This window comes from Trifolium pratense, linkage group LG3 (assembly GCF_020283565.1).
Source record: "Trifolium pratense cultivar HEN17-A07 linkage group LG3, ARS_RC_1.1, whole genome shotgun sequence".
NCBI classification, from domain to species: Eukaryota; Viridiplantae; Streptophyta; class Magnoliopsida; order Fabales; family Fabaceae; genus Trifolium; species Trifolium pratense.
Window position 1 is genome coordinate 2,880,755 of NC_060061.1, and position 15,349 is coordinate 2,896,103.

General features: G+C 37.4%; 1 protein-coding gene across 5 annotated transcripts; it reads right to left on the reverse strand.

Moving 5' to 3' along the window:
* Positions 1-52: 52 nt before the first annotated feature.
* On the reverse strand, positions 53-8,811 carry LOC123916597 (probable serine/threonine-protein kinase SIS8). 5 transcript variants are annotated; one of them, XM_045968091.1, is made up of 13 exons: positions 7,134-8,811; positions 4,721-5,158; positions 4,398-4,501; positions 3,024-4,264; positions 2,850-2,890; positions 2,440-2,508; positions 2,162-2,262; positions 1,568-1,646; positions 1,386-1,484; positions 1,201-1,269; positions 1,039-1,088; positions 774-950; positions 53-534 (listed from the first exon to the last, which is right to left on the reverse strand). In XM_045968091.1, exons 1-13 carry the CDS (start codon positions 7,602-7,604, stop codon positions 396-398), a joined length of 3,078 nt encoding a protein of 1,025 aa, XP_045824047.1. In that variant the 5' UTR covers positions 7,605-8,811; the 3' UTR covers positions 53-395. The 5 variants fall into 5 exon arrangements, 4 of the variants coding, with proteins under 4 accessions (XP_045824047.1, XP_045824048.1, XP_045824050.1 ...); XM_045968092.1 differs by having other exon boundaries at positions 53-607; positions 7,134-8,556; XM_045968094.1 differs by having other exon boundaries at positions 4,721-5,183; positions 7,134-7,270.
* Positions 8,812-15,349: the final 6,538 nt, after the last annotated feature.

Genomic DNA, 15,349 nt, shown 5'->3' on the forward strand with positions numbered 1-15,349 from the left:
AACAAATGAAATACAAAAAAGAAAGGAAATAAATAAATAAAGCGCAAGAGAATAGCCAGCAAGCAATTTTCACTTACATTTAATCCTTTTTTCTGTTGAAGCTACAACTGCAACTTTTAATAACTATTTATGGACAACAAAATTTAGATGCTGATTACAACATTTTTGCAAAAGAATTTTGTACAAACGGAATGGAACAACCTAACAATGGCTGCGTTGTAGATTACAAAAGAGAAAGGAAACAAACGGAGAAAAAAGACAGGTGTGAAAACCATGAATAAGAATGAACGTTAGCTGATGGTCTTGAACCAATCAGTAACAGAAATTAATTTACAAATTGCCCTCACTTTTTTTAGCAGTAAAATAAAAAGTTTCGTTAGCTGTATAATTGTCTTCTATTCTGCAGGATTTTCAGCAACTCGCGATGATGTGTTGTGAGCACTTGCTCTCTGCGCTTGAGAACTAGTAATTGGCTTCTGCAATGGCTTCAGTAATGCCATGATTTCAGCAAAAGTGGGCCTCAACTTTGGATCTCTATAATGCAACAAATAGCATATCTAGTCACATTATATTGTAGAAACAAATACTTTCACAGAACATGTGTATGCTAGTTCCATTACATGCACCAAAAGAAAAACATGTTTATAGCTTATAAAAAAGATCATATAAAAATTAAAATGTTCTGCATCTATATGAATTGAAAAGAAACATTTGAATCATAAATTCGTTCAAAATCGAAGAAAAATAGAATAATTAAAAATGATTACACTTACGTCTGCCAACATTGTCTGATAATATTTGCAATGGTAGGGTCCACATCATCTGGAATGTCCAGACGACGATGCTGGAAACCGACAGCACCAACAACTTGCATGGGATTCATTCCGCCCCAGGGTTGTCGCAGAGTAGAGAGCTCCCACAATATGACCCCGTAGCTAAAAACATCACACCTAGAAAAGAAAATGAATCGCAGTGTGTTGGTCAATCATTCATTTTATGGTATTAAAATAACAAATATAAAATAAGATACAAGCTTACTTTTCATCTGAAAGTTCATTTCTCAACACTTCTGGAGCCATCCACTCAGCCTGAAAAATATATTATACATAACTATGTAACTAACATTCAATAAGGAGGATGAAGGAATGAATGAATTGATAGGGACAGACTAATAAGGAAATAAAAATTACGATAGCTTACTGTTCCCGCAGTTGATCTAGAAGAAAGGAACGTACTGTACTTCATTCGAGACAAGCCGAAATCACATACCTATTAAACCAGTAAAAAAAAAGTCATATCACATGAACAAGTCAAATAGTATAATCACCATGCATATATGCTATCAAGGAACATAAATTAATCACAAGATTCAACTCAATGAGCACCTTTACAACCCAATTTTTGTCAACGAGGAGGTTTGGAGACTTCAAATCACGATGCACTATAACTGGAGTGCTGTTGTGCAAATAGTTCATTCCTCGAGCCTGTATAGTCAAAATAGATTCACCGGTTACTATTGTTTGGTAAATGAAGAAGCTTCATTGATTAAAAGACAACAAAACCCTACAGTATCCAGGGCCATCCTCAACCGCCTTCGCTCATCTAATTGATTGTTAGGTCGATGAATTAATCTATACAGACTCCCTCTGCAAAATATGATTATCTACATCTCAGTATTCATAGAGTCAAACAATAATGCAAAATGTCCTCCACAAATTTATTAACCGAAAACAATAGTAAATACCTGTTAGGTGTTGGAATGGGGAGAATTGATTAGTTATTTGTTTAGTTAGACAAGTATTTGTATAAATAGGGGAATTGTGGGGTTAGAGGTATCATTTGAATATTGTAAACATTGTGAATAGAGTAGTGATTTTATTGTGAAGGGAAACCCTTGGAGGAGAGATTATCTCCTATTCATTCTTATTTTCTTAATTCAATTGTTCTCTCTATTCCATTTAATTCTCTGGTACCTGACAACACCTGAGTTTTTTTTTTATTAATCTAGTGAGCGTAAAAAGTTGAGGTTCAATGAAGAACAAGTTTGTCAGGCCACAACAAGAAATTCATAACTATTTTGTCTATTTCATTAAATACTCCGTTTAGCACGTGCTAGCAAATATCAACTTCCAGAATCAGCAAATGAGGGATTGCAAGTTACCTAGGAAGAAATTCAGTAACGATTGAAAGATTTGGTGGTCGAGTTATAGCCCCCATGAAGAGAACAACATTTGGATGCCTCAGTCTTCTCATTATTTGGACCTATTGCAATTTATATCATAAATGAAATAAGCACTTATATCTTACAAAAGCGTTAAAGCCTACATTTGTCTTCTTACCTGGCTGTAATATTTGTTCTCAATGGAATCAATTTCGATAATCAACTAGGAGTATAAATCTAAAAGAAGAAAACTGTGGGGAAGTTGAGGTGGCTTTTACCTCACTTTTGAATTCTTCAAGTGATTCCCCAGAGATATCTTGAAGTAGAAACTTTTTTACAGCAACTTCCTACAAAGCAGAAACATGAAATTACCCTAAAAGTACAAGTGAAATAAACGAGACATGGTTGACTGAGGCGGCACTAAATATGGGAATACAATTGATGAATATTTTGTGGAGCTAAAATGAACCTCAATTGTAAGAATAATTGGAACAAATTCAGGTAACAAAAGTATATCTTATAATATTTTGCATACTTTTACTTGCATGAAAAAAATGTGCAACTGCAGCAATGAAGGCTTTACAGTTAACATTTCACAAAGAAACTAAATAAATAAAAGAAAGATAAACAACTTATGAAGGATGATAAATATCACAATTAAAACGGTTTATGAAGTAAAGAAACTCACAGTTCCATGCCATTCACCACGGTACACTTCTCCATATGATCCTGCACACCAAACACAGTTGCAATTAATTTTTCTACATAGCATCAGATAAAAGACAAGTGCTCATATACAAAGTAGCACCATATAATATAATAATGTATGTATACAAGTCTTATATAAATGAGAAGTTCATACCAAGTCCGATACGCTCACCCATCGCGATTTCCTCCCATGGAATGTCATACTCGGCAACATCATCTAGTGCAGAATCAGATTTCGTGCTATCATTGCCTACTGATCTATCAGATTTTTGCTCGCCTTCTGAGTTCGCTCCTAAAGCATTATACTTTCCATCACCGCTACCTTTTGGCTCATTACCAGAACCATCAGTATCTCCGTCACTTCGACTCCCCTGCTCATACTGTTTATTGACAGCAGCAGTGGTTGCTACAACAGCTGCAGCAGTAGCTGTAGCAGCTGCCGCTACAGGAATCTCAAAATTTGAATCAGTGTTTGACTTTGCCACAGCAACTACCATTGAAGATGCAACAACAGCAGCTGCGGCCGCTGCAGCAGCAGCAACCGGGACATTTTTCCCATACTTTACTTGTGTTGCCTCTGCCTCGGAATGTATGTGCTGTCCAGCAGCTTCTCGTGTATCAAGAGAAAGGCCAATTCCCAAACCTTCTACAGGCTTAGAATGCTCCAGCTGATTGCTAGGAGTTGCTTTGGGATGCATCCGGTGGGGAGGCAACGGAGGCAAAAATCGAGGACCTAGATTATCGCTAACCGTATCTTCTTTCTGTGCACTTCCCTGTTTATATTCATCTTTTTCTTCAGTTGGAGAATTGGCCTCATTTTGGGAACCTGACTGCTGATGATAAATTTCAGAAAACAAGTTTGGGGGAGCAACAACGCCACTTTCGAGTAAAACATCATGAAGTTTTTGAGCCAAGTTAGGGTTTTCCTTGGCAGCATCAATCATATATTGGGAAACATCTTTGACTTTCATTCGATGTGCTGCCGGGGAACTGATCCCTTCTGTCCAAGAAGGAGATCTTCCGTGCGTATATGGATAATTATTAGGTCTGCTAACAGATTCCCTCGCCTTGATTTTTTCTACGTTAGGGATATTTTTGAATTCGTTTAGTGGTTTCTTTGATTCTTCCTTGCCAGTGGGGGGGCTACTAACATCCGATTCCTTCTCTGCATAGGCAAAATGTTTGTATCTATTTCCTTTATCAAAATTCGCAAACTCTGAAGTTTCTTCAGATGAACTTCCAACCCCGGTGCTGAACGATGCAATGTTAGATGAATCAAGGTCTCTTGATGAAGGACTGGCTATAAAAGAAGAATCATCATACTCAATATGTGAACCAGTTGCATCAGATGGAATAAGAGTTCCAGGAGCTGCCATGAGGTCAACAATGTACTCCCTGAAATATCAAGTAAAGCTATTGACATGTGCATAAAAAATTTGCTTCAATGTCCATGAGAAGAGAACTATACATAAACAAAATAATTTGCCTACTTGCCTATACCGCCAAGATACAACTTTAACAGACTTACCTGCCCTCGTCAATCTTGACAAAGTTCATTGCCACATCATCTGAACCTGTATATTGCATTCCTTTCACCAACCGACAAGGGATGCCCAAACTATCAGCTAATACCTACATACATTTAATAAATAGAAATATAATGTTATTACAAGAATCATGGAAGTTTTTCTGAAAGTGTGTAACAAAAACCTCATAGAATATAGTGGTCATGATTGCTATATGTCATGATATTGTCTAAGACTCTTATTGTCTAAACCAAATTTGTATTTATTATTATAGATAAATAAAAAATGCAAATCAGAAAAGAAAAAAATACGACACAGCAAATACCTTAAATAACAATGCACGATGCCGAGCCAATCCAATGGTCAATGATCCAAGTGGCAAAACCATGCTACCAAGGGTTGCTTTTAGACTGTAACTAAGACTCCTCCATGCTCTTGACATGCTTTCAGGATCTTCAACTGATCCACCCATATATTCAGCCACTAGTATTGCCAGATTGTGCACCAAATTTCTATCTACAACTATTTCAAAATCTTCTCTTGATTCCACTGCAAGCTCCAAGGCCTTTTGCTCAAGTTTCAACAAATTGGAATCGGCAACCCTATTGACCAAGACTGCTTCCCATTTTACATCATTTGCAGTTGGTGTTCCTTGCAAATCTACCAGAGAAGGCATTCTTGTCGAGGTTGAATCGGTTAAGACACCATACAGATCATAGAAACCGTCTGAGATCTTGTCATCATAGCCAAGAGCATTGTAATTCTGTGATGAAGCATCATGTATAAGTCTACGATATGAGATAAGTTAGAAAAATAATATAAAGTAGGACAGACTAGAACTAAGTAACCAAGTCACATAAACAAGTCATTTTATGCCGAAACTGTTCAATAAACGTTTTAGCCACACATATAAGACTAGTTGATCCATGAAAAACATTATGGCATCGTTTTGATCTATATAGCCAACATCATCTAGTGAAAAAAGACTTTGATTGTTGTTGTTGTTATATTTCCACGAAGAGAAAAACCAAGATGACCAGTCCCATTCCCATAACCAAATTATAACAAGGTTAAAAGATCATTTTGGGTAATCCTAAAAACGATAGAATTTGAGGAAACCATCCCAACAAAGCATAGCTAGCTGCATTGCATCATAATCTAACAATATGTTTGACCAAGATTAGAAGTTAAATATGTCTTCTGACTAATTCAAAGATGAATAATTAAGATTCATTTTCTGAAAAAATATTATACTTGTCATTTTATCAAAGCAAAGTCACTAAATCTCGCACGAACCCTTGATGTAAAACTACATTTAAGGAGATGTATAGAGTCCTAACATTTACAGCAAAATAACAAAATCCTATAACACTAGATAAGGTCAGCTACATGGATCAAACAACATCATATTGCCACAGCATAAACCGTATCTGATGATAAACCATAAAGGCTTGGGACCTGTGAGAGTGTGCTCCTCCTTAAGGTCTCAGGTTCGATTCTCTCTTGTGTCAATTTGGGTGGGCTAATTTAGCTTCTTCAATAAAAAAAAAAGTTTTCCATATAACTTTCCTTGATCTCTTTCTATTTCTTACTATTGGAATGTCCTCCATTTGATCTAACTTCATTACTGGGACTTCTACTGGTATTCTCCATCCGTCGAAACCACCTAATGCAAAAACCAGCCAAATTTTTCAAATAAGTGCTACCCCAACTTTGTCTCTAATGCTTTTGTTCCTAATTATATCATGCTTTGTGTGTCCACTTATCCACCATAACATTCTTAATAATGCAAATTTGTAATTGTGCTGAATGATTTTCCTTGGCTCAGGTCATACTTTTCTGTCACAAATTGCATCTAAAGTGGTCCTTGCATTTCATCCACCCCACTCCAATCCTATGGACACTTTTTTATCTCTCTCTCTCTCTCTCTCTCTCTCTCACACACACACACACACACACTCTCTAGTTTCCTGTTATTTTGTAAGATGGAACCAAATTACTTAAAAATTAAGACTTACGGAATGATATGGTCTTTGTTAAGAAGTCCCACATCGGTTGCGATATGGCCTGACTAAGTGTTTATATACTAGAGGCAATCCTCACCTTAAAAGCCGGTTTTGTAAGGATGAGTTAGGCCCAATACTCATTTCTAAGATGGTATCAGAGCCTATCCACGATTCGCTGGGCCACTTCGTCGGGCCGCCTGCAATCAGGTTTCTGATCGGGCCCTCCACCATTCATATCCGCGCCTCAAGCCCATAGCGCTTGGCGCGAGCGGGGGTAAAAATGACATAATATGTAAAAATGAAGCACATGTTTGTCCAACTACTTAAATGCAACCTTAACTTGGATGAGATTTTCCCAAATTTTCATACCAAATATGTCAACTAGGTTTCATAATTCTACATCATATTAACGTCAGGAAACATGTCATACAATCCTATAAGACAAGTGTGCAATGCAGCTCAGCTGCAACTTAAGCCTCAGGATCTTTGCACTTAATTACAACTCCATAATTCAGATTATGCAAACCAAGCCCCATCTCTACATCATAATAATTCTTTTCAAATTCTGTAAGACGTGTACATCTCTAATTGTAATAGTGTATGCACAATAATAATTACGTATTTTGTTGCAGCGCAAACATCACATCACAAGCATAACAACAATAAAAGAATGTGACTTCATTCAACCTTGTAACGTGTAAGTCAACGGACTAATAAAATGACTTGACTTACCCAGTATCTATATGCAACAACTTCAGCTGGTGTATTATCAGGGTCACAAGATCCCAAACTGATCTGCTTAACAGCTTCAATCTGTACAGCCTCAGGATCCTCCTTTGCACTCAGCTCTAAAGCAAGCTGAATCTGATATTCTTCTTCCACTTCAGGATCCCTTGAACTGCTAGACCCCGAATCACGCTTGGTTGAATCACACACCACCATATCCAAACCACCACCACCACCACCACCACCAAAAGTCACTGAATCAGATAGCTCTACTCTTTCTCCTCTTGCCAGGTGTGGCGATGGAGGACTGCTAGGACTCTGCCTATTAGAAGAAACCGATTGCAACCAATTTGAAAGCTTCTTTCGGGTAGTAGGAGATGAAGATGAGCCATCATTTGACTTGTTGCTTCTTTCTGATTGTGCATCTTCTGATTGATTATTAGACATTATATGAAGCTTCTTAAGAATGTTCTTCATCTCTTTTCAACTTATTATAGTACTGAATGCTAAAGAAGTGTAAACCTCTCCATAGTGTTCTAAGACCAAGCATGAATCTCAGTCTCAGAACAACCTTAGTACAGTAGTATTGGTATGAAGAATCCCTTTTTGGCAAAAAGCTCCTAAATCCCAAAACCAAAACAATGGAATCAAATATAGATAAAAGAACAAACTTTACACGTTTGAGAATCAACAAGGTGACGAGGATGGTTGTTGAATTGAAAGGAAGCAAGTATCCTAATCAGCAGACACAGAAATAGAATCAAGGTTTTGTAGAGAGAAAAAATCACAATTTTAGGAAACAAAAACAGAAGAATGGGTGAGGAAGTATATATGGGAGAAAGAATGGATCTTTAAATGGAAAGAGAAGAAAGAGTGACAAAAATGGGAGAGACAAGAACAAGAGAGAGAGAGAGATGTTTAAGAGAGACAACATAAGATTAAAGGCAGCTAAGGTGAAGCTAAGAAGACAGCAAAGAAGAAGCAAGTGGGAGGATTGTAGGGGCCACAGCCACACCGCAAAAACAAATATGACCCACTGAGTCAGCCTAGCCAGACACAAATCAAAGATTTCATTTTTCACACTCCCAAAAAATTATTAATAATTGATGATGATGATGATGGTGGCAAACCAACCACAAGGACAACAAAGAAAGAAGAAGCAAGTTGGTTTGTTCTTCTTTTTGTGAAGTTGAGTTAACTCTCTATTGAGAGAAGATGGAATGGAAGGAAGGAATGAATGAGATGATTATTAGTTGGAGTGCTTGTGGTGAACTTCTCCAATGAATGAACAAGTTGGGAAAACTAAAATGGTCCCTTTGAGGTTTACCTTTTTCTATATCAAGAAAACCCAATCTTTGTCCTTAGTGATTCTAAGTAGAGAGAGAGGACAAAGGACTTTAGAGTGGAAGTGGCAATTAAAAACTCAACTCACTTTCATTTCATGTGCATACCACTCTCCTCTCCAAATATCAATCTCAACCTATACAATACAGTACTACACTACCTTTCTTTTCAATACCATTTCACTAATAATTCTTACTTTTCATCTACATATCACTAACCACAACCAATTCAAAACTAGTATCCCCAAAATACTGGAGTATATCATAATTTGTTAATAGTACATTTAACATCGTAATAGGACATTAGACCCAAAAATAATTGTAACAATGCATGTGCAGGTACTCTCCAGAATTGGATTCAGCGCAATTATATAAGTCACTTGAACATCACATTTTTACACAAAATTTTAAGGCATTGAATTTTTTAAGTTATCTCACTTATAAAATGTTCAACCTCTATTTTTTTACTAAATGATGTGGGTTTAACTCACTTACACTTGCCAGACAATATGCATGGAGATATCATGCCAAATCTATAGGATCACAAGTGAAACAAATCTTTTATTATACACAAATTTGTTTGGCTTTTTTTTTCTGACAATAATTTATTTGGATTAATAAGTGACGATATTGAATCAAATGAGATATAATGTCACATATTAATCTAATTGTGGAAATAAATTTATATACAGTAAAAAAACATGTCTTGTACATGTAGTACATGTTAGTTAAATAAAACCTGAATTTTATATATTTTAAGTTTACTTATTAAAATTAATGTTTTTGGCATGACCCATAAATATTGTACTTTTTTTTTATTGGCATAAATATTGTACTTAATTCAAAGAAAAATTGGTTTCTTCTTCAAAATGATTTTTTAAAAAACAGTATGTACTTCCTCCGTCTTAAATTATAAGGAAAACAAAATCACACTTATTAAAAAAAAATATTTTTTTTTGAGTTTTCCTTAAAATAAATTGCATGGGAAGATGTAAAAACAATTTTTATTGGTTGTTTATTGATAAAAGGGGAAAGAGATAAAATTAAATGCAATTTTAATTTAATTTTATGAGAATAAACAAACAAAAAATCTTAAAAATGTTTTTTTTTTCGCTTATAATTTTGGAAAAAAATGGAATTTTTTCCTTATAATTTGGGACGGAGAGAATATTAGTACAATGATTTGACTTTGATTTTGCTCGCGAATAACAGTATCATAATTGCTTCTTCTTTTCTCAAGATGGTTGCAGGTGCTATAGAATGGATTCTCTCAATTTATACATCTCAACCATCGGTTAACTTTTTTCCATTTTTTTTAACTTTAAATATTATCCTTTATTTATAATTCAATGGTCTATGTACTACGTTATTTTCTCAAAAAAAAAAAAATTCCACTTGCGAGGATTCATTCTCCAAATGCTGCATAAAATGATATATTTCAAAATTTCATATTGCTTCTTTTATTCATTGATTTGCGAATTTTTTTTTCCTTCCATTTTTTTTCCATCATATCAAACGGGCGTTAAGTGTTGGAAAATGTTAACAAAAATTACAGTTGGTAAAAAAAATGTTATTGTATATTGGACTATATAAGTATATAGCTACTACTATCTTTTTATGGGACTAGCTTAACTGTTTTTAATCATTTTTTTGTTGGCATTGAGCTTAAATAAAATACATGTTGTTTATGCCTTTTTAATTATAAAAATGTGATTTTCAATTTTTTAAAAAATAAATATACTTGTGAGGGAAAAGAGGAAGAGAAGGGGGAAGGTGGAGGAGATAAGATTCAGAGAACAAGGCCGCCAGCAAAGGGCAGCAAAAAGTGCACTAACTTATCTTCTTTTATTATTATTATTATTATTTGACAAACACTAACTTATCTTCTATTTATTTTTTTTGGTTACCATCTTCTATTTTTTATTCTAAGGATAAATCAATGACTTGAGTGGGAAAAAGAAGAAAGAAAAAAGGTGCAATAATTTATTAATTTAATATTCATAATTTTTTGCTTCTTTTTTGTTGACCATTGATTCTATTCTATTCTATTGGCCACAACATCTTTGCATACCAAGCCATCTTAAATTAATTCTTACAATACTCCAAATAATTAAAGCTTCAACAAATGATATAGTCTAACTTATGTGTTTCTTTGCATAAAAAAAAAAACTTATGTGTTTCGAAAAATTATACCCTTAAAAAAATATAAAAAACTTTAAATATTATTATAATAACATGTTGATAAGTTTTTGCATATGTTTTCATCTTTATTTAAATGATAGAGATAGTAATATATAATACAGTATACGAAGAGAAAATAGAATGATGAGAAAAAAAAAACATTATTGAAGAAAAAATAGGTAAGTTTGTTAAACAAAATATGATGATTATCGAAATATTAATAACTATATTTTTGGAAAAGCAAATTATATTAAAGAGTGACTTTGACACCAGATGTGCCAAAATTCACTAAACAAAAAGTCTATATAATATACACTAGTTTAAGCACCTAATGCCTCCAAAACCACAAGAGTTAAAACAACCAAAAATTAAAGTACAATGTTGTGTTTTTTTGAGAAAAACACAATGTTGTGTTGATAATTAATAAAATTAAAATATTATTGGAATAATCAATTGGGGTTATCTATGTAGATCGGCATGAATTTTTATTTTTTTGACAAAAGTTGGATAAAATTAATATGACTAAAGATGACTACAATATACTCCTATAATTATTATATATTTATATATAAAAGCAAAAAATAACATGTCTAAATTCATGGGTGGCACATCTATGCAATGTAAGAAGACTCCAAATATTCAAGTTTTTTCATCTGATTGTATGGTTTCATTTTTAACCTAATCTTGATTTTTTTTTTCTCTCGTTTTCTATAATGCCAGATTAAAACTGCAAAATCTGAAACCTCATACTATTTTCTTTCGAATCTCGTTCTCTCTCGTTTCATATGACAAGGTTGAGCTCAAAACAGTGAAGCTAGCTGACTTCGCGGTGCGGTTTGGTTCAATTTTGAGCATAAATGTTATCCTAACCGCGAGATAAAAATGCATGCGGTTTGAATTGGTTCGGTTAGTGCGGTTTACAACATAACATTTTAGTACCAAACAATTTTAAACATTAAAAGAAAAACTTAAAGTTCCAAAATAACATTGTAGTACCAATAAGAATTGTTTATACAAAATAACATTATAGTATCTTACAATTTTAAATATCCAAAAAAAGAACTTGGATTTCCAAAATAACATCATAGTACCGATAAAAATTATTTATCTAAAATAACATTACAACACCAAAATAACATTACAGTACAAAAAATAAAAACAACTTGAAATTCCATTAAGAGGAGAAAAAACATCATCCAATTAACATTTTAAGTGAAAGCAATTTTTAAAGCCCACTATATTTTTTTAGTTTTTTTTTAACAACATACATATACTTAATTGGGTTGTAAATATTTGGTCATAACATGTTACGACTCAAGTATGTGTCTACTAACAATATATTTTCATGTTTCTAGATTGCTTACATTTCAGAACATTTTAAGTCGGTGAGCAAAAATATATTTTAGTACATTTCAGAATTGTTCTGAACTAGACTAATGCTAGTCCACCTAGACCCTCACAAAGTCCACATGACTTGCCCAACCACCTCCATGTCAGCATGGCACAACCTCCCCACCAAGATAGGGTAAAATTACTACTCTACCCACTATCTAAGGGTAACATCTTGGCAGTCCCTCTTAATGGGTCTTGGCTAGTCCAGCCCACTAAGAGGACCTTTGGCCCAGAGCTGGGGGCTATAAATACTCTCCCTCTTGGGAGAGCAAGGTAGAACACTATTCATTATCACAATTACTCTCTCTCTCTAACTTCTCTCTAGTATCTCTTTTGCTCTCTATTCCTTGTCTGACTTTGGCATCGGAGCACCTGCAGGTACAACCCCCCCCTCCGTGGACCATCTGCTCGGATTACTACCTACCACCTGCTCAACGGACTTCCAGCTGGCCTTCTACCTGTTCTGATCAACAGTTAAGATCAGTGGCGCCGACTGTGGGGACCTGAGTTCTCCCCTTCTTTGTTTCGAGCAAGAAAACCAAAGAACAAAACCAATCAATCACTTTTTCATCATGGCCAGTTCATCTCATTTCAACAATGACGTTGAGGACGCTGCTCCTCCATCTTCTCCCCGCCTGTCTCCTGTTCTCATCACTGACCTCCAGGCCCTCCCCGAGTCAGACCCTAGAGACGGGCAGGAAACTTCCTGGACTTCTGAGGATGGCGACTTGGTCGTCCTGATTGAGAAACAGGCAGGGAAGCGCCCCCAGTCCGAGCAGGGCAAATCAGCAGAGACCGACTTGTCCGCTGCTTCAGTTACCAATGCTGAACTAGCAACACTCATTGCTGCCCTGAAGCAAACCACCGAAGCTCTCCAAGGCCAGAATCGCCGAATGGACGAGCAGAATCTGAGACTCGATCGCTTGGAAAGGAATCAGCGACTCTCAAGGAACAACTCTCCCCCGAGGAGAACTCCTACTTCTCAATCCCCTCCTCGTCAGGAAACTGTCAGACAACGACGACCTGCCCTGGAGAGGATTGAGCAACCTGGCAGGAAAAGAGACCATGTCTCCCCTCCCCGCGAGGGTATATCTTCTCCAAATGTGAAAAAAGGAAAAATTGTGGACCGAACACCTCCTCGTCGTCATTCTCCCCAGGGACTCAGCTTGATGACCAAACAAGGGCAACCAGTAAGCCGCAGCCATCACACTGACCAATTCTCTAGGAGCCCAACTCCTGATCGTGAAGGCTCACCTCCCCTAAACTCACAAGAGAGTGACGAGGAGGATCCCCGCTGCCCTTTATCTCACGACATCCTTCAAGCACCCGTTCCAAAGGGATGTGAGCGACCACCCCCTCTCCCAGCTTATGATGGACTTACTGACCCAGATGAACACATCGCATCAGTCAATGCTACCCTGAACTTCTTAAGGGTCAGCGGAGCAATTAGATGCAGAATCTTCCCAACCACACTAAGAAAGGGAGTTATGGCCTGGTACCACAGCCTAGCTCCTCGCTCCGTTATCTCATGGATCGATCTGACCGACCAATTCTGCAGGCACTTCACTGCTTCCCGCAAGCAGCCAAAGACTGAAGCAGTCCTGGACGCAATCTTCCAAGCTGATAATGAATCTCTCCGTAGTTTCATAGAGAGGTTCAACAAGGAAGCCGTCCAGGTAGAAACAACTGATGACATGAAGAAATATCTGCTACAAAGGGGCCTTAGGCCAAACAGTGACTTTGCAAGAGCCGTGGGAATTGAAAAACCACGCACCTTTAGCGACCTCCTCCTTAAATCTCAAGCCTACATCCAATACGAGGAACAACAAGCTGCAGATGCTGCCCGCTATGGGCGAGCAGGAAACAACCAGCCTGCTTCTCATTCAAATGCTGAACAGTCCAGCCGAGGAGGAGGAAAACGAAGAGGCAAAAGGCCCAGAGAACCCCGTGGACCTCCCAGCACTTTCAGCAACTATACTCCCCTTAGTAAAACTCGGGAAGAAATTTGGAAAGAGTGCAACTCAGCTGAGTTCACTAAAGCAGGAATTAAATTTCCAAGACAACAACCCTCAAAGCCTGGCCAAGACAAGAACAAATACTGCAAGTACCACAAAGGCTACGGCCATCTGACTGACGACTGCATCCAATTGAAGGACGCAATTGAAATTTTGATTAGAAATGGGCAAATCAAACAATACGTGAAGAGGGGCAATGCTCCCCGGGCAGAAGCTGCTGAGACCAGCAACACTGAAGAAGCTGCACCAGAGAAATCCGGGCACAAGCCAGTTGCCCTTGCCATCTCCAGAACTGAAGACTTCTTTGTCCCTGACTACTTGGACGACACCTATGTTGCTCCCACGCTGAGCAAATGGGACGCACTTGCCCACGCTATGGTTATCTCTGGTGGAGGTTTTGACAAACAGACTGTGGGATCCATCAAGAGAAAATTTGAAGAATTGATAGATGGCTCCTCCAACCTGAGTGCAACTTTGGATAAACCGAAAGGGCAATCAAAGCCCATAGCCTTCTATATGGAAGAGCTGCCCGGTGGAACTGCAAACTCCCAGATACCCCTGCTCATCAGAGTGGACATGGCAAATATGGACGTCCGCAGGGTACTGGTCGACCAAGGAAGCTCCTGTGATATCATGTATTCCCAACTTTTCAAGACTCTGCAACTAGATGAAACCTACCTCACTCCTTATTTTGGATCTGATCTCTCCGGATTTAATGGAGCAACAACTAAGCCATGGGGCTATGTAGACCTGCTAGTCACCGTTGGCTCTGAAGAAACTGCAAAAACTATCAAAGTGAAATTCCTGGTAGTAGACTGCCCTTCTCTCTACCAGTGCATCCTGGGCCGGACAGCTATTGCTGACTTAATGGCTGTCCCTTCAACTGCCCACCTCAAGGTGAAGTATTATACTCATAAAGGCCAAGTTGCGACACTGCATGGAGACATTGAAGCTGCAAGGAGAGTCTTCAATGCCTCCTCCAAAGGAAATGAATATATCGGGCAGCTCCCCGAGTCCAAGAAGTCCAAGGCAACAACTTCCCTGCCCTTGCCAGAAATCAGCTTCATCGACCTCGACAGCCGCTTTTCCAAACAGGAAAACAAAGATGAGAAGAAGCTCCGCAAAGAGAAGAAGGAAGACGACGAGGCAAGCCAAGAGCACCGTCGTCCAGTTCTAGACGGGGAGTTCGAGCTGATGCCCTTCGGAGAAGACCCGAGCAGGGCAGTGAAGATTGGGACCGGGCTCCCCGAGCTTGCTAGGAAGCAACTTGAAGCCTGCTTGAAGGAAAATG